A 23,912-nucleotide genomic window follows, 5' to 3' on the forward strand; every position below is an offset into this window, starting at 1 on the left:
TTCTGGCTCTACTGATTATTAGCTGTGTGACTTTGGGCAAATTACTGTACTTCTCTTGGGTTCTGTATCCGCATCATTTTTTTTTTTTTTTTTGCGGTACGCGGGCCTCTCACTGTTGTGGCCTCTCTCGTTGCGGAGCACAGGCTCCGGACGCGCAGGCTCTGTGGCCATGACTCACGGGCCCAGCCACTCCGCAGCATGTGGGATCCTCCTGGACCAGGGCACGAACCCGTGTCCCCTGCTTCGGCAGGCGGCCTCTCAACCACTGCCCCACCAGGGAAGCCCTGTATCCCCATCTTTTAAGCTGACTTCTAAACCGAATGAGTGGGAGGATTAATGAGATAATGTGTGAGCCCCCTAGAACAGTTCTCACACACACACCTCCGCTGGCCCCTGCCTCCCTCCAGCCCCCACTCCCCTCCCAGTCATTCCTCCACCTTCATTAAGGACACAGGTACCCAGCTGGGGCTGCACACGCCCAAGGGTAGACCATCATCCGGGACCATTTGGCCCCTGGCAGGACCTCACGTCCTGAGCACTGAAGGTTCCTCGACCTTCTTATCATCTCCAGGATCCTCTTCTTCCCCCAATTCAGCCTCAGGGCCCCGCCCTGGACTAACCACCAGAACTAACTGCTTGGCCTCCAAAATCATAACCTTTAGAATCCTCTCAGCCTCCTGGCCTTCTTGCTTCTCCTCCCCTGACTTCATGGCAACATCTAGTCCCTTAAGCCCTCTGCTCCCCGCTTATTTGTTCCCTGCCTCCCCGCTTCCAGTGCTCCAGCTGAGATCCGTCAGCCTAACCTCAGCCACTCCGTCCTTGTAATTCATTTCCACATGCCCAGACCATAGCACAGCGGTCTCCTCTGCCAGGGAAGTTGCTAGAGCCCCTGCACAACTGGCTGTTGTCCACTCGTCCTCCCAGAGTCCACCACAGCCTCTGCTCTTTGACCTCACCCTCCACCTTCTCCCCTTGGCCAGTTGAGTCCGGGGCAGCATGGATCTGCTCCCAGTGCTTGGCACACGATTGTCTCTCAGAGGGTTCTGATTCTGTTAATTAGTAAACAGATCAGGCATGGGCCCCCATCTTACCTTTTCCCAGGCATCTGCCGGAACCTCAAGTCCATTGTGGTCCAGATTGGGATTGCCGATTATTTCAAAGAGCCCAGCAGCCCTGAGGCCCAGAAGCTGTTTGAGGACATGGTGACAAAACTCCAGGTGAGCAGCTGTCTCTGAGGCTGCCCAAGACCCCCAGTGGCATCCCTAGGTTGGGGTTGGTGACCTGGGTGTTTGAAGGGAGGGCTCCACCTGTCTGCCCTGAGGGGAACTAACGCAGGTTTGGTCCGCAGGCCCTACGGCGGAGGCCCGGCTTCTCTAAGATCCTGCACATCAAGGTGGAAGGCGGCTGCTAACCCGGGTGGGGGGCGGCAGGGCCCCTGCCAGCCCCACACCAGGGCACCCTCTTTGGACCTCCAGAGGGACCCTGATTTGTACTAGACCTTTGGAGGCCTAGTGTTATCCCTGGCTTCCGGGGAGGGGTTGTCAGTCTCCTGTCCTGCTGGGACAGTGGAGCAAGAGGCCTGACCCTGAGCACTGCCTCTCCAGGGCAGGGGCTTGGACAGCTGTCCCCCGACTCCCACCCCAACCCCAGCTGAAGCAGCTTTCTGGGCCCAGTCAGCGAAGAGCTGAGTCCCACCAGCACTTGGTGTCGTCGCCCTGAAGATCTGCAATAACCACCAGTGGCGCCTCGGCCGCTCGGGCTGCTGGGGCAGGCCTCCCCTTTGTGAGGTCCAGCCTCCTGGTCAGGAGCCTCTGTTAAGCTCCAGGCCAGAGGGTTGCTCCACAAGGCAGCTCGGACTTGGCAAGGAGGGCTCTTCTCTTCCCCCTGCCGTGTCCCAGCCTTCTGTGGGGCACCCCCTCCAGGCAGCCTGCTGGGGCTCTGGGTCCGTATTTTCCAGGGATAACCCTAGGGGTCTGGGGATGCGGCCAGCCGAAAGTGAGAGGTAGGGGGTGCAGCGAGGTAGTGGGGTGGGCGTGGAAGGGCAAGACGTTCGTCCAGAACTTCCTCCCAGGACATCGAGACCACCCCTACCAAGGTAGAGAAAACTTCGAGTTTTTATTGCTGTAGAAAAGACAAGATCCCTCCCAGCCACCACATACCCACGACACACCAGAACTAAATTCAGAGCTAAAAGGTGCATGTTTCTATAACTTCCACCAATCCCAAGTCTCTGGGAAACGGTGTCAGCAGTTCCTGGCCTCCAGGAATGTACTTCTAATCCGGGTGCTTGGGCAGGAATCTGATGGTCTTTGGGTCCCCAAGGCTGTGTGAGAGGGAATCACTAGGCTGCCCTCTGTGCTAGGGCCTGGAGGAGTCCAGAAGGAGGGTGGTTTAGTTTGCTTCCTCGTCTGGCTAGCTTGCTTAAAGATGTGGCTTTGGTAGGGAGCCAGACCCATGGGGCCAAGAATGAGGAAGAGCCCCCGCCTCACTGGACTTGCCTCCCTCCTCAATCTCCACTGGCCTCACAGGCTGAGGGCTGTGTTGGGGGTCTTCTGCCAGGGGCAGTGCTGGGACCTGAGCCAGAACCACTGACTTAAAATGCAAATGGGGGCTTTCACCGACCCTTGCACGGTTCCCAGAGGGCTAGGTCCTGGCACTATGGCTCTAAAGACTCAGGTCTCCCCAGTTCCGCCTCTCAGGACTCCCACAGTGGCGCAAAGGCCGTGGGTCCTGCCAACCTTCATTTGGAAAGTTCTTTCAAACATTGATCTAGGTCCATCTTAGGGTTTCCTTCTCTCCTGTTACAGGGTGGGCTCTCAGCCCTAATCATTAGGCCACTGGTCCTGGCTGGGGCTGGGCTCCTCTAGTTTCTCAGTCCTTTCCAGAAACCCAACTTTCTGCCGCAACCTGGCACGGACATCAGCCCTGCTCTGGGTTACCCTGCAACGAGGCGTCCAGAGCTGGGACCCCACAGGATCAGAAGTGTACCCAGCTCTCCTGGCTCCCCACTCAGCTGTGTCCTGGCTGTTTTCATTGTTGATGATTTTCCTCCCGTGGCTTGTTCGGGCCCTGCCCTTTGAAGACGCCAAATACCAAGGGTGGCATGTTGGCAGCTCCTTGTCCAGTCCTGCACGAAGCCTTGTCTGTGTGGCATCCCCACCCCAGAGCAGCTAGTTCCATTGGCTCTTACCTCCTCAGCCCTGTCCCCAGGAGTCACGAAGGAGAAGCACAACTTTCCTCTGTTCTGGGGCCTGGGACGGAGGTGGAGGTCCACTCGGCCTGGTTGCCCTGGGTGTGTCTGTTCTGCTTTGCCAACTGCATCCTCCCTCCCTAGCCCCTGCCCCCTGTGACCCCAGGATGTCTCCCGGACAAAGCACAAAGGGATGCCCTGCTTGGCCTGAGCCTGTCCTACTGAGGGGCTTTTTCTGCCCTAGGTAGCCTCCATCCCTGAATACAAGGCTTTGGGCAGTTTCTCCCTGGGAAGATGCCTGCTGGAATGCCTGGCATCAGTTCTGGGAGAGGTCAGGGTGCACAGGCAGCAGGCTTGAGTGGGAGAAAGGTGGTGCTGAAAGGCCTGACGGTTGTCGTAGTTTCCTTCTGTGCAGTAGCGCCGAGCACCACCGGCACTGGGGCAGCAGAGTGAACGAGACTCCCCTCTCCTGCTGGTGGGGAGTTTGCCTCTCAACAAGTATGGCTGTTTCCAGGAAACCCACCAAGCCCCCCGCCCTGTATTTTCTAGCTGAGTGTGTGAGGGCTGTGTGGGGAGCATATTGCACAGGTCCGTGGGAACGATGGGTCACAGCCTGTACCGCTGCACACCTGGGGCTGACAGACTTGCGTGCCCTGGCCTTCATATGTGCCCTGAGAACTGGCGGGTTTGCGGGCTCCCCACCAGCTTGATGCTCTTTTTGCCTCTCCTCAGGGGGATGAGCCCTGCTGCTGAGTGGAGAGCTTTTGTTCACTTGGTCACTTCTCTGGCAAGCACACAGCTAGGGCTGAGGGTGGGGAACAGGGATGGGGAGGGCCTGGCCACCCCCTAGGAGCACCTTATCCCTCACTCACCCACAGGAGAGCCCTCTTCCACATCTCACACCTTGATGAGATGCAAAAGAGGAGTATCTGTGAGAGCAAACCAACACAGGCCCTGCTCCAGGGGTCCCAGCATGTGTAGAGGCCCCATGGGTGATGGCCACTTGGTGTCCTTACCACCTCTCCTTGCCAGCCCAGCGCCTGGGAGGCTTGGGGTATTTGGCTTGAGTGTATCGTGCTTTATTCAGGCTGCCTCCCCACAGCACTGGCAGAGAACAAAGGAGATGCTGTATCTGCATCCCTGAGGGAGAGAAAGTGGGCTACCCAGAACCATGGCTTTTCACTGGCCAGGAGACCACCTAAGGACCAAGGCAGCTCATGGTTTCCTAGTCCCATGAGAGTGGAGTTTGAGCCAGTCCCTCAGCAATTGCTGGGAAAAAAAAAAAAAAAAAAAAAAGCGCCACCTCCTTCCCAAGGCCTGCTGCTCCAAGGTTTGACTGTGTCCTTTGCCTTTGGGTCCCGCCTGTCCCCCTGGTCCTGGTCTCTAGTCCTCTGGGCTGCCGGTGGGGAGCTGCCCATGCCCCAGTCCCTCTTGGGCGCTAAGTTGAAGATCTTTCCAGAGGGACTATTGGTGCCAAAGACCCAGTTCCTGGTGGACTTGGGGTGAAAACAGGAGAGATGGTGACTGGGTGCAGGGCCCAAGTGCCCAGAGGAGTTAACTCATACCAATGGGATCTGTCCCAGCCCATCAGCCCCTGATGAGTGCAACTTCCCTCCCCCAGGGGCCTGGCACTTCTCTTTTTACCCCTGGTGGCTGTGCTTTCTCACCCAGCCTTGTCCCAGGCCCCATTTCTGTATATATTGCTGTGTATTGTGTGTGTATTTATTCCCGGACAAGTGTGTGCATCTACAGCCTTGCCTGAGGATAAGGTTTAGGATTGGGTGAAGATCAGAATACCAGGGCCAACTGAGGCAACCAGCTCCTAGTCTGACCCCCAACCCCTTGGGACCCTGGCCAGTCCCAAGACTGCCCCGACAATCAGGCAGGCTTCCCCGCCACAAGTCCGAGCCTTGTCTGCCACTGCTGGCAGGGCCCCAGGCCTCAGCTTTGCCCTGGCAGGGGTCTTGCATGCAGGGGCAGACTCGCCTCATGGCTAGTGCCAGTAGGCCTGGCTCTAGTGAGCCCTGCTGGCGGGGACCTCCACAACTGGCCCCAGGCTCTGCCTTCCCTGCACAGCCAGGCTGCAGTGGGCCTGAGCTGGGAGAATGGAGCTTCCCTCACCCCGAGCACATCAGGCAGAGGGGTGGAGAGTGTTTTTTGGTTTTGTTTCCGAAGTGGCGCCAGTACCTCCAGCCCCTAGGGGGCCTTCCCTGGCCCCACTTTTCTGCCCCACCCACCCAGGCATCACCATCCCAGCACTTTGCCCCACATCATCCGTAGATGCCCTTTGCTGAATGTACCCGAGCGTATGTATTTAAAAGGACTCAGATGGGCATCAGAATTTGTGGCTCTGTATCCAATAAAAGATGGTGAAACTGGAATCGTATCTGCCTCAGGGAAGTAAATGGTAGGTGGCCACATTTCCCAGTCTGTCACCAAACATTCCTTCAGCTGAAATGCACTGAGGCAGGAAGGAGGTGGATGATCTGAATGGCATCAGTGAGGTGAACTGAAGCATTAGGAAGACCTGTATCAGGACAGTAGACATCATTGCTGGAGGAAGGCCATGCAGGTCACTGACCGTGCCATAGCTTTCAGTGTGTGCAGGCAGATAAAGAGCCTCAGGGTGTCCCTTCTGGCTCTCAGCCAGGAGAAGCCATTTTTAAGGGCAACCCCAGCACAAATATAGCAGGAACAGCACACACTTGCCCATCCCCTCACTGGCTTGGTAACCTTAGGATGCTCTGGCCAGCCAATCCGACTTTGGCCTGATGGAGACCAGTTCCCCATCATGGTCTGGCTCAACTTTCCCATTTTACAAAATGGGGCTGCCCCACTGATTTAATTACTCAGGTCTTGAAACATTTAAAATCAGAAAAAAGAACAGGTGTTTAGGCTTAAACTGTGTGTGGCTCTAGCATCAAACAAGTAGAGGAGAACTTATCCCCACAACTCTGAGTCAGCTATTACCGTTATACAGGTAGAAGAGCTGAAAAAAATTTACTTACAGACAATCAAGTTAGGAGGGATGCCAAACTCCGAAGTCTGGACCTGCCACCACCCCCATTCTGCTTTTGAGTTCATCTGACTTGGCTGGAACTCAAGAGATTTTTTAAAAAATCACTTCCCAGATTTAGGGAGCAGAAGCTTCCTATTAATTACAGGTAGCTGCAGGCCAACTCTCAGAACTAGCAATAAACAAGGAGGCAGTCAGACTGCTGATTTTATCTGTGCTGGTTGTTCTAAACTTCCTCTGGTCAGAAGAAAGCAGAAAGGACCACTGGTGGCCGAACTGAGAAGACCGGGTGGCTCCTTCAGCCTCCTCCTCAATGGACTTACTTCTAAGAAGTCACAAGACTTTAGAAAGGATCTGTCCTCTCTGAAACATTCCTCCGAAAGCCCTCAACCTCAAGATCTTGAAAAAGAGGGATGAAAAGACTGAGCCAAAAGAATACGGAAGTAGAAGGGGGTAGACAAGGTAATGTAATGCATTTAACTCAAACCCAGAGAAACCCTGGCAGCAGAGCCAGGCGAGGCCAGGGCTATGTAAGGTGATGTCAGAAGAAAAGGAAGCAACTCCACACCTCCCAGCCACTGCTAGGACTGAGAAAACAACCAAAGCTAAACTTCCAGACAGGGGCTACTCAGGTGGAGCTCCTCCTCCCCTGGCAGAGTGGACCTACACTCTGCCCAACAATGACTAGAGGCTGTGAAGGACTCAGCCCAAGAGGGAAGATGATTTTCTCTTTTCTACCTGTTGGGTGAGTACATATAAAGCTACAATTGTGAGCTGCAGTCCAGACATGTATGAGTACAACTCCTGTGCCCAAATAATCTGCAAAATGAATTCTAAGTCTTTTAAGTTTTATTTAAATAACCTCCAGTGAGAAGAGAGTGGGCCAAATACTACCCCTTCCTTGTAATACCATTTCACCAAGACAGAGTGAGCACAGCCTGCAGGCAGCCTGCAGTGAGAGCTGGGGTGCCTCTCAATGGGGGTGGCCACGACCTCGGCCCCGGCCAGCAGCTGGGGGAACATCCACTGTGGAGCGAGGGTTCTTGATGGTTTCATCTACGGACACAATAAGGCACGCAGCCTCAGAGGCTGCAGTCAGGGCATTGATCCGCACCATAGCTGGCTCCCACACGAAGGCCTCAAAGTTGTCAGCAATGTCCTCATTGTTGATGTCCACGCCATACCACATGCCCCCCTGAAAGAGCAGAAAAAGAGGGAAAGTGATATGGAACTGCTCTCAAATTTCTTCTTGCACACCCTCTGAACGACTCGGATTGTTAGGAATCTTCAGGTTCTCTGAACCCGCTGGCATCTCCCTGAGGAAGGTGGCATTACAACAGGAGCCTGGAAGCCTCTTCCCACCCCTCCCCCACCCCCAACCTGAGAAGTGCTGACCACAGAAGACCTCCGGGCCCTCTCCCAGGCAAGCTGCTGGCTTTTAGGGAGGCCCCATCCTCAGGTCACCTGAGGACTGTGTATGTCAAACCAGGCTTTTCAAGAGGAACACTTTCCAATCCCTTATCTCATTTCATCATCTCACTGCTTCCATTAGTCCCGATTTTACAGACAAGGAAACAGACGCAGAGAGTGACTTACTTAAAGTTCTAACACAAGTCAGAAACTAAGTCACTCACTTAATGCTGCTGTCACCGCACTGAGCATTTAACAGACAGCATTTAAGAAACATCTCTAAATGAGTATTTGCTAAACAGCAGATGAACAAATTAAATTCTCAGAGAGATCACAACTTGGAAGTGGTAGAGCCATGGCTGGACTGCTGTGAGCAGGGCCCTGGAGTGCTTCACCACCAAGGAACCCAGTACACATGGTATGTGCTTCCAGGCAGAAGGCCACAGGGTTCCTTTGGTTCCCCTCACGGCACCGTGAGGAGTGATCAGACTCTTGGAAGAAGCACTGAACAAACCCTGGAACCACCAGTCCCAGCACTGGTCTTTCCTTCTGACCTCAGAGGAGGCAGGCAGTTGGTACTGGGTTTGGTTCCAGCACTATCACCTGGGCTGACCACACAGAGCTTGAGTAAGCACAACACACACTCAGAATCTAGCCCCGTCCACCCAGTCCCTGGACCCGGAGGAGAGGAATAACCCACCTGGGCGTGCCGAGCCCGCAGCTTGTTGAGGATGTTTGTGGCATCAAAGCCAGCGTTGTCACACAGCTGGCGTGGGATAATTTCCAATGCCTTGGCATAGGCCCCAATCAATAGCTGCTGTTTTCCTGGAATGGTCCTTGAGTAATCTCGCAGGTACTTGGAGAGCTCCATCTCAATGGCGCCGCCACCAGCCACCACTGAATCATTCTGCAGAGACCAGACCCACCACTAAATGCAAGGGGTCCCCAGGTCTAAGCTCCAGCCCTGGCCAAATTAGGCCGTTCAGTCAATAGGCCCTCCAGCCCAGAAAGAGGGCTGGTTCCACATTCCCTCCCTCAGCCCAAGCCCCAGGAAGCCCAGACATGGACCTTGTCTAGCACATCCCAACTTCAATCTGGTGAACCTTATGGTTTCTGACCATCTTCAAGGTCACCTGTAGCTTGAGGGCACTGGCACAATCCCTGGGATGGCTGACTCTATCAGCTCCACAGCTGCTCCCAAGAACAAGTCTTAGCTTTTAAGGCAGCATGACTTATTTTGAGAGACTGAGGCTGTTTCTTTATCATCTGTGAGACGAATCAGGGCCCACATGCCCCACATGGAAGGACACAAGTTATACAGAGAAGGAATCACCACACAAATCCAGGGTCTCATCAGCTCAAGAGGCAGAGTGAGCTGTGCAGGCTGGAAGCTCCCAGCCTAGTACCTTGATGGCCCTTCTGACAATCATGATGGCGTCGTGCAGGGACCGCTCTGTCTCCTCCATAAACTGCTCAGCGCCACCACGGAGAATGATAGTACAAGTCTTGGCCTTGGGGCAGCCTTTGAAGAAATTGTACCTACACCCAGGGTCAAATCATATTTGTGAACTCCTTTCTGCTGCCAACCTGCTGTGTTCGAACCTTACCAAGTCCTCCCAACACTCAGCAGCTGCTCTTCTGTTCCTCACTAAGGTTCTCCAAGCCCACTCTTAAAGACATGTTCTTGGGAAGGTACCACAGGGGCTTGGTTGTACCACAGGGGCATAAAAGATGTGGAATCAGACTTTAGACCCAACTTGATCTTCTTCCCTCCCAAAACACTCTCTATAACTGAGCTCTTTATGCCCCATGAGATATAAGACCTCAGAAGAGAATAATAGCATGTGCTATACATACAGCACACCCCAAAGATGGCAGAAGGCCATCAGGCAAGTCTCGTGAGCTAAGCAAACAGGGAGCCCAGGACTACTGCTCACCTCTCGCCTCCAATCTGGGTCTCTTCAAAGACCTGGCAGCGGCCCAGAACATCTGATGACAGAGCGTTCACACTGGTCTGGATGGAGCCTCCGCAAGCCTGAGGAACACAAGACAACATCATCTAGCAGTGAAGGCTCACACGAGGCCAGAAGTGAGCTTCCTGCCACTTAGTCTTAAAGCCAATTCCCATGTTAGACTGCCATGGTGCCCCGGAGCTCTCCTCACTGGATGACCCACTCTCACCCTTGACCTCCAGGCTCCCTCTGGAAGAGGAGAAAACAAAACAGAACTAAGACACATGAAGGGCAAACAAGCCTGGTTAAAAGGAGATGGTGACCCTTTGTTTCACCCAATACCCCCTCCCCTAAACTAGGGTGCTTTGGGCCCAGCGACTGAAGTCAGGGTCAGTGCTTTAGACCTGAAACATCTTTGGTGAGATGCTCAAGAAGAAAGGGAGGAAACCTGGCCGGAAGCATCCAGCCTGGAGTTTAGCCAGCTAATCATAGCCCTACTGCTAGGTTTCCTTACAAATCAGCTTCCCTGACTTGTTTGGTTAGATTAACTCTTGTATACCGAACATATACACACTGGAACTGGAGTGTTTCATGGCAAAAAGAGTTAAGAAGACAGGTCTAGATTCACATACCAATCACTCCAGTACACCAGGGGTAAGTGAAAACCCCCCTGGGGCCACAAAGACCAAGAAGCAGCCTGTGAAAGTTTGGTTACCATCATTGTCCTCTTCAGGTCCTCCTCCGGCACTCGGCCAGCACAGAACATGTCCCTGTCAGCAAAGTATTGGGTGGCCACGTCCCCAATGGGGAGTTTGGACAAGACGACTTTGGCTCCGGAGTGATGGATCCTCTCTAACTTGTCATAAAGAATGTTCCATTCAGCATCAACGATTGCCTGATAATCCTGAAGAGACCCAGAAAAGGATGAGGGTGCTTTGGAGTGGAGGTTAGCCTATGTGGTATGTTAAAATATAACACACCCCTGCCAACTAAAATATACTGATTTGTTTGGGAATTAACAGGGATAAACAGAAGAGCCTCCTCTCAGTCCAAATATACAAGGACCCTATAAGGTAACGTAAGAGTCACCTAAAACTTTCAAACACAAAGGCAGAAAGTAACCCCAGGACTAGGAGCTACTCCAGAGCTAGCACTTGCTACGGTGCGAGACCTACTTTAGCCCGGCTAAGTTCTAGCTCCTCTGAGGCACTGCACCCATGGAGTTACCAATGACAAGACCCTTTCCCCCAAAGGCCATTCTGTGTTTGGGATACATTTTCCAAGAATACTTGCTTACAGCTGGGTGACACTGCTACCTCCAGAGACAGCCTTGGTGATATCAATGTTGGGAGCACACCTGTCCCTGCAACACGGGACCCAGTATAGAAAGGGCAGAGTTCACATCTGCCCAAATAAGAGGAATCAAAATACTGGGCTCACTATATAGCTGAGAGGCCCCTGCAAGCCCCTTCCCTGGGGCCAGAGGATAGTATTTCAGCATGTTTGCCCTATCCAAACCTCCTCAGGTCCAGGTCACTGAGAGAGAGCATAGAGTGAGAAAAGAAGTGGACCCAGTATTTAGACATTAATATTTAGGGGGATAGGAGGAGAAAGGAGCCCATAAGGTACCTGAGAAACAAAGCTAAGCCCAAGATGGCCACAAAGGCCCAAGGCTATGGCCCAGAATGTTGCCCATTTCCATGCCACTGCCAGCTGGTAGGGCCTACCTCAACTGTGTGGACTCTGATTTCCGCATTATCCTTCTCAGCTTTCAGCTCGAGCTCAACATTTAAAAGGGCAATCATTGGATTATGGTACTTTTTGGGTTGCATTTCAAACCCAGCATAAGAGAAAGTCTTCTTGAATGCAACACCAGCTACAAGCTGGGACTCCTGTTTAAAAAAACAAACAGTTCAACAGTTCAGTACTGGCACGAAATGAAATCAAGTTAGTGGTGTGCTGGACTAATAATGCATGTCCATTTCTGTGAACCTGAAAGAGTTAACCATGTTTTTATTTCACTGTTGTAACAAAGTTTTTCCATCATCCTAAAAGCTAGGAAAAATACAGAGCATATTTTGGTTGTGTCTTCAGTATAAGGAAAACCAGTTTGCTTGCAGAGACTAAGCATGGTAAAGGCCTGTTTGGGCTGTTCTCTGAGACTGACTTCCAAAGCGGGTGCCAAGGGATGAACTTTGATCCCAACTCCCCACCTCCCAGTCTTCTACACATACGTACACATACCCCTCCCTACCTGTACTGCACACGAGCACACACATACCTGTGTGCTGTAGCCTAGGTGCTTCCTCCTTCCAGGAGATGAAAACAAAAGGTCCTAAGGGTCAGAAATTTCCTGCAGTTCCCAAGCTATCATTGTGGCTATTCCCATCTTGATCCCTCAAAATATGAACTAATACCACTTGTTCCATAACAGAGCTTGCTGTGGGGTGGATTTAATAGCAGGGCATAATAGAAAGCATGTTGCACTTGGGAGTGGCTTCAGCAGTATCAGAAGACAGGTTCAAATCTCAGATCTCTCTCTTACTAAAAAACCTAGTCATTTCCCACTCTGTAAAGAAGGGTGTATTCAGTAAGTGAAGTAAGTCAGAAAGAGAAAGACAAATACCATATGATATCACTTACATGTGGAATCTAAAATATGACACAAATGAACTCATCTATGAAACAGAAACACTCACAAACATGGAAAACAGACTTGTGGCTGCCAAGGGGGAGGATGGATTGGGAATTTGGGATTAGCAGATGCAAACTATTATATATAGAATGGATAAACAACAAGGTCTTACTATATAGCACAGGAAACTATATCCAGTATCCTGTGGTAAACCATAACAGAAAAGAGTATGAAAAAGAATATATACATATATATGTATAACTGAATCACTTTGTTGTACAGCAGAAATTAACACAACACTGTAAATCAACTATACGTCAAAAAAATAAATTTTTTAAATAGTGTATTCAGTTCAACGACCTATATGTTCTCTGCTAGTGCTAATCTACAATACTAGTCTATAATACTGTAGCCTATCGGTGAAACAGATTGCTACATCGTTCAAATCCACAGCCTCCTAAAGGGGGTGATGCCTGAGCTGAATCAAGATGGATAAGCAGAAATTAGTCAAACAGAAAAAAGAAAGAGATGTTCCCAAAAGACAGAGGCAGTGTGGTGCAATCGGGATGAAAAGCTACCTGCAGTTGCTGGAATACAAAATAAGAGGACAGGGACCAGTTTAGGAGAATCTTAAAGGCTCTGCTAAGGCCTGACTCTTATCCTGTACACAATGTGGAACCCCAAAATGCTTTACACACAGAGTGTAAACTGGGGAACTTCACGCTGCAACAAAAAATAGAATGGACTTAGGGGATGCAAGACTGGAGGAAGAGTGACCACTACCAGGACAATGGTCTAGTAAAAGAGACAGACTTAGGAAACAACAGATTGGTAGGTAAAATGAAACAACAGTGATCAACAGGTTGGGGGGAATTGGAAATATTTTTAAGGATGACCCTAGACTTCTGGGTTGAGTGACTGAATAATGGTGGTGATAGCAGCTATGTCAAGGAATACAGAAAATATTACAGGTTTGGAGGATGAGATAGTGAGTTCAGTAGCAGTGAGATCCAGGAGTGTGAAGCTCAAGAGAGAGGTAAAGGCTGAAGATATATATCAGGAAGTTTTCAGTTAATCCTGAGAACAAGTAAATAATTACTACCACCATTTACTGAATTGTGTGTCAAGTATTGTGTTAAAGGTTTTACATGCATTTAAGAGATGTGGGACAGTCTGAAGAACATACGTGTGGCTTGGAGCCCCTGGCTTTCTCACCAGATAAGATTAGTTCTGACCCCTAGTTTAGTGAATGCCAGTCTAATCTCAAGGGTTTACGGGAGTAGGAAGGCCCAGGAGAAAATGGAATATTGCTATCAAAGCAGTGTGTAAAGACAAAGTCGGCAAGCCATGATGCAAAGAATGGGCGGAAACATGAGTGGTAGTGGGGGCTGAAGATGGGGAATGGCTCAGATGACCTCCAGATTCCTCACAGCTTTATTATATAAAGAGAACCTCATCCCACTGACATGTGCCATGACAGGAGGAAGAGGGAGGTGGACAGAATGAAATGCAATTTGGAGGGGTAGAAGTCCCTCCAAAGACTTCAAAGAACAAAAAGTAAAGGGCCAGGATATAATATTTCAAGCAGGTCTTGTCCTGTCCAAATCACCTCAGGCTGAGGTCACCAAGGAAGAGTAAAGTTAGAAGTAGAGCAGGCCAAAGACTAGAAAGGTCCAACATGGAGACACCAACATTAAAGAAGGTTTCCAGAAAGATACTTCTGTGTTAAAAAAGAAAAAAGTTATAGTTATGCTGTGCAATATAGTGGCCACTAGCCAACATGTCTCTATTTGAATTTAAATAAGTGAAAAAATATGTTGTTAAGTAGACAAAAGCAAGTTGCAGAACACTATGTATTACAGGTGAGCAGTTGTTTAAGAAAACAATATTTACATTTGTACTTAGAGATGCAGAGTACTTCTGGAAGAAGAGGGACATGGACAGGGACACGGGGACACACACACACACACACAGTTAACTGGTGGCTGTATCTGGGGCAGGAGTGGTGTAGGGGACATTTGTTTTTTCCTTTAGGAATTCTAAACAGTTTGAATTATGTATTATCTATTCAAAATTAATGAATAAAAGAAGGAAGAGGTTGGCCATATCACTTGGAGAAGAATGGACTGAAATGTACTTCTCATATATTTATTGAGGGTTTTAGATAATTTATCAGAGCTAGCCCTATCCCCCTCCCACATTAACAATGAGATTCTTAAAATCAGCCAGTTCAATCTTCCATTCTGCTGACAAGTAAATATAGGTCTGCAGAGGTTACAAAATGCACCTACAGGAGAAGCCTGTAGCAGCAGTATGGGGAACAGCTCCAGTCTGCCTTCCAGCCCAACATGCATTCTCTCTGTTCCTGTACCGTGTGCTCTCCTACACCAAGCTGTCTGAAGGGTCAATGTGAAAGCAAGAGCCTCCTAGGGAGGCCACAGCAGGCTCACCTCTAGGGCTCCACCCTGAACCTTCTTGATTCCAATCATTTTAAGCTGCAGCAAGTCATCGAGCATCATCACCGCATCCACCACCATCTTAGCGAAGAAGGCTTTCTGCTGGGAGATCAGCTTGGAGCTCAGAGCAGTCACGGCACATTTCTCTAGCAGCTTCCTCTGCTCCCTGGGACACAAGGGTGGGACCTGCATCAGGCCTTGAAAGCCCCTCTTACCTGACTCTACTGCAATGTGGAGATAGTTTCTGTTCTAGTCTCTAAACTCAGCCCTCAACAATTTCATCTTCTGTATCTTTAGGGCAGATTATCAGTGACAGCCGGTGACTTGCAGTCAAAGACCTTATGAGTGATAGCTTTTAAACTACAACCTACAGCCTCTTTTGTAATGCATGGGCTGGGGCACAGCCAGAGGTCTAGCAAGAGCCAAATAGCCCCAGGCCATGCAGGGATTCCACTTGCTTCTCCATTCAATTTGGCCACGGAAGTCAACGGTCTGACAAAGTTCACTGCAAACTTACACTTTATCTTCCTTCTTCACAGTGACGGCAATCTCTTTGATCTTGTTAACCGCCTGCCAAGAACACAAGCTGGGTGAGTCTCTCATGCTCAAGACAAACTGGAGAAGTGCGTCCCAATCGCTCCTGCTAGTCCCTAATCTGTCTGCTCCCAAATCTCAAGCATTTCTACTCCACAGCTGAAACAACATTTCTAAGTCTTGTAGCTGCCCAGAAAAATATAAATCTCTATAGTTTAGAAAATGCCCAAAGTTAGAAATGTAGAGTAGGTATAGTTCTGAAGAATCATCAGGGTACATCAGGATTCAGCTCTGGATCTGCAGGTAACACACTAAAACAAATGAATGGAAACACACTACGACACTAAATTAGGCCAAATTTTCTGGCTTACAAACAGCACCTGTGACAACTTTTAGCACTTTATATATTAATTAGGTATGTTATATACGATACACGTATTTGTACGTTAAACATGGTATCTTTTCAAAGCCATCTTTTTCAAAAGATATCCGTTCATACTTACTTCTCATGTATGATTTCGTTTTAATGCCACCACCCCAAAACAGAGATAGTAACGAGACAAAGTAAGGCATAGAGGAACTGACTTACCCCAGGTTACAGAATGAAAGTCAAAGGTCAATAAAAGCAAGGTCTCAAGATGTGCCATGAAGTACTTGATAAAAACAAAAACAGCTCTCACCAAGAGCTTATTATCATAGTCTATCAGGAAACCTGAGGCTTAAAGAGATTAAGTAATATACCTAGTCAAAAGCTACTGAATGGTAGAACTGAGATTCCTAGGCAGCAGAATTCAGAAAATGTCCAAGGAACCTTGTTCCCAGTCCCTCCACACCCCAATAAAGATAGTATCCTAAGAGAAATACAAAGGTGCCCAAAGCGCCCAAGTTCACCAGCACTCCCATACCAACTGAGTGGCAGTGCGGAAAGCTCGGATGATGATCTGTGGGTGCAAACCTTCCTCCACATAGGGTTTCACCTGCTTCAGAAACTCTGCAGCCAGCAGGGTCACTGAGGTGGTGCCATCACCGACCTGGAAGAGGATGACAGTAAATTCACGTTTTCTCACGTTCAGGGATAAAGCTCCAAAACTCCACTTTTTAAGCAATCTACCCATTTAAACTGGGGACTGTTTAAATGGATATTAAGCCTTTTCTGGGAAGCACAGCTTTTTGCAACAAGTAGAAGAAAGGTGTTGGTGGATAGGTACTCATCCCATCAAATGGTCCTGGGCCACAAAATTAATTCCCCAGCCAGGCCATTCTCCAAAGAGAGCTGATTTGGACAAATTTCCCCAGAATATGAAATCATATATGTATATTAGCCAAGAACTTATTTATTACGGACAAGATACTATGATGAGTAAGACAGTTCCAGAGATGCTTATAATACAATGCTCACATGTCACAAATAACCATAGTAGCAAGAGGTATGAGATAAATATTCTTTAAGGAGCACAAAATACTACAGGAGTTTACAAAACAAACCTCTAAGGACCAGCTAAGGTCCTTTTTATTTTAAACACTATTTGGAATTAGCAGATCACTAGTCTGCTAATCTTTCTTACATAGCTATTTTCTATGATAGGATCTAAACCTTATTTTTAATGAAGGAGGAAAAGAATAAGAGCTTTCTCTCTCTCTCTCTCTCTTTTAAGAATAAGAGCTTTTGAAAAAAACTAGCTAACCTCTGATTTAGAAGATACTTATTTTTTATTCACTTATGTCCACTGTATAATATAAGGGACTTCAGGGAGAAAAAATGGTTACTGTGGCGAAGGGTTTAAGCCACCAAATTCCTGAACAGAAAGGTATTCCTTTGTTGAAAATATTAACCAATCAAATCTATACTCTTCTCACTTTAATTTTATATAACCCATACTGTTTTACAGGCTACTGGGTCCTAACAGACCTTTTGATATAACTTCAGGACATATCTGTAATACTCTGAAATGCAAACTTGCCTCTCTCAACATTTATTATCAAGACTACAGTGTCAGAAATGGTTTTGAAAAAGGCAGACGAGTTAATGTCACTGATTTGCACACGTTAAGATGGTAAGTTCTAGGCGACGTATATTTTACCACCATAAAAATATTTTCTTTTAAAAAGAAAGGTAAACTGGAAACAGTTTCCAGCCCCATCTTATAAGGCAACCAAGAGATTAGAGGTTAAATTATTTACCGAGCAATTCAAATGAATGACAGCACACAGGCCTGATCTTAAGATCTCAGCCACACACAGTGGATCAGCAGGAATTTTAAAAGACTATTAATTCCACCTAAATATTTTCGCAAGCAATTACTTGTGAAATTATAATTTTAGACATAAAATCAAAATTTTTAAAGAAAGGAGAGCAAAGGAGCAAGCAGGCATGTGTTTCACTGAAACACATAGGCTTGATTTTCCTACCTCAGCATCTTGGGATTTGGCAATGTCCACTAAAGTCTTTGCTGCAGGATGGACAACATCAAGGAGTTTCAGAATTGTGGCCCCATCATTAGAAATTGTTGCTTTGCCTTAAAAGGAACAAACACAAAGTAAAAATGTAAAGACCTTTTCTTAAATTCTGTCTTCTAGTTGGACTTGGAGCCCATATACACATTATTGGGATGGGACAGAGGGGCTCATGGTGGGAATGAACTGATCTTTTTACAGAGTTAGCTCTGTGCAAAAAGGGCCACCTAAAATCACACATTCCAAAGACCATGAACTCCTGATTTTCCTTGAAGAGCAAAGAGCACACCTCTACTGGATGTAGAAAACATTTTAAAAAATAAGAATGAATAATCATTTAGATATTCTTAACAGTTGATACCCTAGTATTTCACTTGTAAATTAATACACTAAAACGTAAGGGGGAATTTGTCTTGGCAACATGATCCAATGGGAGTGACCACAGGCAACTCCGGAAGATTCCGTAGTGTTTCTAGGCTAAATCTCTCTACAAGGCAACAGGCTCCTGAGCCAGGCTTCTCTCATATATTCCCAGGGGGCTCAGGATTCAGGACAATGTCTGAAAAGAAACTGCTTCACAGTGAGCAATCCTTCAGAGGTCTTAAAAGCAGTGAGATTTCTGGGCTTCCCTGGTGGCGCAGTGGTTGGGAGTCCTCCTGCCGATGCAGGGGACACGGGTTCGTGCCCCGGTCCAGGAAGATCCCACATGCCGTGGAGCGGCTGGGCCCGTGAGCCATGGCCGCTGAGCCTGCACGTCCGGAGCCTGTGCTCCGCAACGGGAGAGGCCACAGCAGTGAGAGGCCCGCGTACCGCAAAAAAAAAAAAAGGCAGTGAGATTTCTAATGCCAACCTCTGCTAGCCCCAAACACTCTGGGGGAGCCTCCTCTTCTGCAACTGGCCTGAGGAACTCTGCAGACTTACCTCGGCCATCCACAATGAGCTTGTCCATACCACGGGGGCCCAGGGTAGTTCTTACAGCCTCAGCAATCACCTGGCAGGCACTGATGTTACTTACAAGCTGGGGGATGCCTTGGGAGCTATCAGTCCCCTCTTTCAACAGGATAACTGGTGTGGGCTAGAGAAGAAAGAGCAATTGAATGGTTTTTTTAAAAAAATAATCATTCATTACATAAGACTTAAGGAGGGAGAGGAAAAATGCTCTCATCTCCCCAATAACAGAAATATATCTGGAGGCCCTTTTAAACCACATTCCTCCACTGTCCATCCACTATATCAATTCCTTAAACTGCCTCTACCTCCAGAGATAGCATACTTGCAGGTGTGCCAGAAAATGGTTTGAGAAGCACTGATTTAGTCAAAAAGAACAAATCAAATAATGTGTTCTCCAGTGCCCAACTGCATAAGCATAGCCCTTTCAACTTCTGACCTTATTCCGTTTTAAGGAATTAGGCCACATCACAGGAGGAAGCAGGCCATGCTCAGTGTTCACCCTCCAGCAAGCATTCATTTATCTGCATTAGAGCTTAATCGTAGAGAAGTAGATGGGGCACTGATGCAAAACATGAGGTGCTAACAGCTTCAGATGTTGTTCTGGAGATGCCCAGGCAGACAGCTTTACCAATGATGTTTAGCTGGAGTGTAGGGAAATGGCTAGGCAGAGAAACAAATGGCACCTTTGTCCGCCTCACAAAATGACAACAAATCTAATTTGTACAGCAATGTTTCCCTCTCTCATGCTGGGTCCATAAAGCCTCCTTGTGACTAATCTCCAACCAGATACCCTAAACAAGTTTTTCTCTATTTTGCATTGGTTTCCAGAACAGTCACTGTTCTCGTAGAGGCTTTATCTGTGGAACTGCTTTAGAAACTCTGGGAAGACAGGGATATCTGCTTATTTTAAAGCGCCTGCTTAGGTACCTTTGCTCCAGTGACCATTAGCAGACAGTAATTCCTTAGCTTAGCACACAAGACTGCTTTCTCTCTGCATCCAAGCCTGTGCCTTCAGAGATGAGCTCATGAACCAGGCCCAGTCTTCCCTGCATTTGTGACTGATTTTATGTGTATAAAACAAATTAAGGATAAATACTGTTGCAACATTTTTGTTATGTTAGTTATGCAAGTGCTATTACGCTATGCTTTGAAATTTATTTTTTCCTGTGGGTTACAATATAAAGTTTGAAAATCACTGCCCATGTCCACCCCTAGGGGGTACTTCAGGTGTCTGAGCAGGGAAGGCATAGGAAAGCACAGGGCTGTTTCAGCCCAACAAAAAGGAGCCAGGAATTCACACACTACAAAGTCGAGCAACCCATGAGGCTGACTCCACATTAACTGAGCAGTTTCTTTAAAAATTCGACTCTTTTGGCCAGTGTAGCTGGAGGGTAGTGAGTAAGTGGAAGACTGGAATGAGGCTGAAGAAGCAGGCAGGAACCAGGTCACTACTCACTTACAGACTATCGTAAGGAGTTTAGATTTTAGTCCTACAAAGAAGGGAAGCCCTGGAAAGGCTTTTAGAAGAGGAATGGCATAGTCTAATTTACACTGGGAAAAAAACAAAAAACAACTATAGAAAATGGGTAAGAAGAGGCAAGATATAATGTGCAAATGCATAAAAACAGGCTGGAAAAATGTACAACAAACTCTAATGAGTAAGAGTGGTAAGTAAAGAAAGTTTTGACACTTGGATATTTTGTTTTGTTTCAACTTTTTCTAACAAACATATCACACATTACTTTTTTTTTTTTTTAAAGAATACTGGAAGGAAAATTCCTTCCTTTTCATGGTAGAATCCCAGGTTTGGTGGCAAGAAATGGCTTCTCTATACTCTCAGCTTTCCTTCGGGTTCCTCACAGGAAAGCTGTGTCCCCCAAAAGGCCCCACCTTCTCCCAGTCCTGCTAAATCATTCCTCAGGGCAACCTCAAGTCACCTCTGGTCCAACCCTGCCCCGGATGAAGCCCTACGTTTTAAATCAAAAACCAACTTGAGTCTTAATCCCTTCCTATTTCCTTTGACAGATTCTTTCACCTCTCCAAGGCTAACTTATCCAATGTTTTTATAAACTTTTTCTCCCTCTACCTCCAAATTGTACCCCCACCAACAAGAGCCACACTGCCCCGTTCTACCAAAACCACCTGCTTACCACTAGGCCAGCAATTCCTCCGAGTCTCCATTCTTCCAAATTTTCTCAACAGCCGTTAACATGAGCATTGGGAACAGGGGATCCCAACACTCCCTGCTCCGTCTTGAGCACGATGTTTATATTGCCATCCATCTTAAAGTACAAGCTTCCCAAAGGTAAGGAGTACACTAATCTCAATGTGTAGAATGCCTAGATTTGGTCACATACGAAACAATATACAGAAGCTTTTGGTGCTGAAAATTCAACTGTTACACATCAACTGACCCTTGAAGAGCATGGGTTTGAACTGTGTGGATCCATTTATACCTGGATGTTTTTTCAATAGTAAATACTACAGTATTACACTATCTGAGGTTGGTTGAATCCTCGGATACAGAGGAACCCCGGATATGGAGGGCTGACTAAATCATATGCAAATTTTCAACTGAGTGGAGTCAGACCTCCTAACCCCCGAGTTCTTCAAGGGTCAACTACACTTGAAAATGCTTTATACAAGTCATGAAATAAGGTGGCAGTCAGTTATTTTTGGAAAAGCATCGGCATCACAGTGATACTAAATTCACTGAAAATTCTTAAGTACAAAGCAAGGAGGGCTTGGAAGCAGCTCACCACGTTGTCCCCAAGTTCCCTACACTTTAAAGGCCCTACATAAATGGCAGGCTGGGTACAGAGATCATTTAAGGAGGGAAAGGTGGCAGGGCTGGATTGAGCCAAGCCAGGTCAATCAGGATGGGTCCTCTTCTGTCAGTTTCCCGGGGGCAAGCACTGCTATGGAAAGCCCAGCTTCTGTCCCTAAGTTACTTTCCAACCGCATTTTTACTCAAGTAAAGAAACAACAGCAGAATCCAGTAATCTGCCAAGGGTACCATGGAAGCCTTGGTAATTTCAGCTTAATAGTCGTCTTCTTCATCCTCCTTAAAAACTTGTATTAAGCATTATTAAGCTTGACGCTCTATAAAACAACAGGTGTTCATATACTAAGTCATGTAGTGCTCAACACCACAAAGGCAAGCATACATTCTGTACGGCTGTACCAAAGACTGAGCTTTCTGGGGAACCGTTTTACCTCTCAATCCCAGAAGGCTTCCAGAATATCAAGTACCAATTCAGTAAGAGCAAGGAGAATTCTTGGTGACTGAAGTTTCACACACCAAAAGGACAACTATAATTGGTCAATACAGCAAAGAAACAGAAAAGATGTCAGTTCAGGAAAAACCCAAGGTGGTGGTCTGGAGCCTCTTGGTGAAGGGTTTTATCACCAGTCAGAAGAATCTTGGTTCTGATCCCCAGTTCTTTAAAGGCCAACCAAAACTCTTATGGTAGCCTTGGCAGGAAGGTGGATTACAGGGACGAAAAGGCAAGCAACCACCTAGCAGACTAGCTAACATGCTGAGTGTTACTACCTGATGGGCACTTCATATGTATTCATTCATTTAATCCCCTTTAACAGACTGAGGGCCAGAAATGTAATACCATGCTCAAAGTCACACACCTAGTAAGTGGCAGAGCTAGTTACGAACCTAGGCATTCAGTGTAGCTCCAAAGCCCTTACTCTCCACTGCTCTACTATGCTGCCTCTGCACACAAGATGAAGATGACTTCAGGAACAGTAACGTTGAAGATGGACTGAAAAAGGCAGTACTAGAGGTATGAAAGGGAGAGGGAATACAGATTAATGCCAGGTTCCTTCTATCTTGGGTACAGGCGGGATTCACAGGGCATTTGGCCACAATGAACACCTCATAAGGGTCAGTTTGACATCTACTAGGTCAGGGATAAGCTGAGGAAGCAGGAAAAGAACAGAGAACTGAGTTGGATTGAGAGGCTAAAATGAACGAGTGAACTGCCAAGTGCACAGGGAGCAGTATCTTAGGGTTTCGCTTCAAACACTTAAAAGCTGACCCTGTTCAACAGCAACTCAGGAGACACCACCGAGGTGCTTTGGGACCCACGTAAGGTATCTGCAGCTGAGATGGAAAAACGGACAACGTGGAAGCGGGGAGGGGAGGAGGGCTACAGAGACACTCCAGGATTCACCAACCTCCCTAACTTAAGAAAACGAGAACCAGAGTTAGGTGGCCAACTAGAAAAGCCGCCTAATGTCACATCTGGAGGCGCAGACAGGGTCGGACTCAGAGGCCGGGTCTTCCCACCTCTGATGCAGTGTCCCCATCTGCCCTACCTATTCTCCTGGCTGAGGAGGTGGACCTCCGACAACCAGCAGAGCCTGGTACATTCAGTAGGTAATAAATATGCGTTTGCTTAATGAACGAGTGAGTTAATTAAAGTACGAGCCGAGAGGTCTGTTTCCATTTACGCAGCAGCAGGCGGGGAGCAGTGGGAGACCACAGTTGAGACCTTGGGCTCGGCCCAACATAAGGTCCCCATGCTGCCTCTGCAGGTTCTAGGAAGCACCCGCTTCACATCCGCATTTTCCAGGGCAGCCAGAGCTTCCTAGGCTGGCCTCGACCGCGTATGCACGATCAACCCGCAGTCATTTAAACCAGGTCATGATTATGGGGGCTCAGAAAACTGGGTGGCCGATGCGGATTCGCGGCCCCGAAGCACCCTGGGATTTGCAGTCCCCAGCGGGGCCGACCAGAGCCTCCTCCTGAGCCCCCCACAACCCTCATCGAGGGCCCCTGCTCCGTGCCCGGGCCCACCAGACGGCGGCGGGCCGGGATCACCCACAGACAGGGCTCGGGGGAAGGACCGAGGCAGTAGGCTGGCGGGGGCGGTGGGGGGGGGGGGAGGTCCTACTGGACCGGCCCCGGCCAGGCGGCGCCAGCTACTGACCAGATGGCAGCGGATGGAGCCAGATGCGCAAGACACCACTCACCATCATTTTGGAAGCCTATTCAGTGGCCCGCTGCTCCTCTTCTCTGCGCCCGGGCCGCCCAGCAACCCCACAATCCTCCGCGCCAGAGAAACCCCCAGAAGCTTCGCCAAGCCGTAGCAAAGGGAGAGGAAGGGGATGGGCCGCTTCCGCCACTCTATGGTTCGCTATCACAGAGTCGGCGTAGCTAGAAGGGCCAGAGGCTGGGCTTCCGCCAGCCGTCTTACGAGAAGCGGTGGTAAAGGAACAGTCAGTCGCTGGTTTTCGATGGTGCCATTCTTTTTGAGCATGTAGGATCCTTGCTCGGCCCGCGTCGCCCACTAACTCT

The 23,912-nt window shown here is 48.4% G+C and overlaps 2 protein-coding genes across 3 annotated transcripts in view; one reads left to right on the plus strand and one right to left on the minus strand.

The window, feature by feature from the left end:
* Nucleotides 1–5,571, plus strand: part of FBXO41 (F-box protein 41) — a 36,968-nt gene extending 31,397 nt beyond the window's left edge. For both annotated transcript variants that reach the window (XM_067704707.1, XM_067704706.1), the window contains exons 12-13: nucleotides 1,102–1,217; nucleotides 1,349–5,571. In XM_067704707.1, coding sequence (XP_067560808.1) covers nucleotides 1,102–1,217; nucleotides 1,349–1,411 — 179 coding nt within the window. In that variant the 3' untranslated portion in view covers nucleotides 1,412–5,571. The remainder of the gene's footprint in view (nucleotides 1–1,101; nucleotides 1,218–1,348) is intronic.
* A 1,466-nt stretch (nucleotides 5,572–7,037) lies between these two features.
* CCT7 (chaperonin containing TCP1 subunit 7) lies at nucleotides 7,038–23,747 on the minus strand. Its single transcript, XM_067704709.1, has 12 exons — nucleotides 23,588–23,747; nucleotides 18,569–18,722; nucleotides 17,603–17,709; nucleotides 16,099–16,224; nucleotides 15,177–15,229; nucleotides 14,654–14,825; nucleotides 11,296–11,460; nucleotides 10,284–10,472; nucleotides 9,554–9,651; nucleotides 9,023–9,155; nucleotides 8,317–8,523; nucleotides 7,038–7,401 (listed from the first exon to the last, which is right to left on the minus strand). Exons 1-12 carry the CDS (start codon nucleotides 23,591–23,593, stop codon nucleotides 7,180–7,182), a joined length of 1,632 nt encoding a protein of 543 aa, XP_067560810.1. The 5' UTR covers nucleotides 23,594–23,747; the 3' UTR covers nucleotides 7,038–7,179.
* Nucleotides 23,748–23,912: the final 165 nt, after the last annotated feature.

The sequence above is a fragment of the Pseudorca crassidens genome, chromosome 14 (assembly GCF_039906515.1).
Source record: "Pseudorca crassidens isolate mPseCra1 chromosome 14, mPseCra1.hap1, whole genome shotgun sequence".
In the NCBI taxonomy this organism is placed as follows: domain Eukaryota; kingdom Metazoa; phylum Chordata; class Mammalia; order Artiodactyla; family Delphinidae; genus Pseudorca; species Pseudorca crassidens.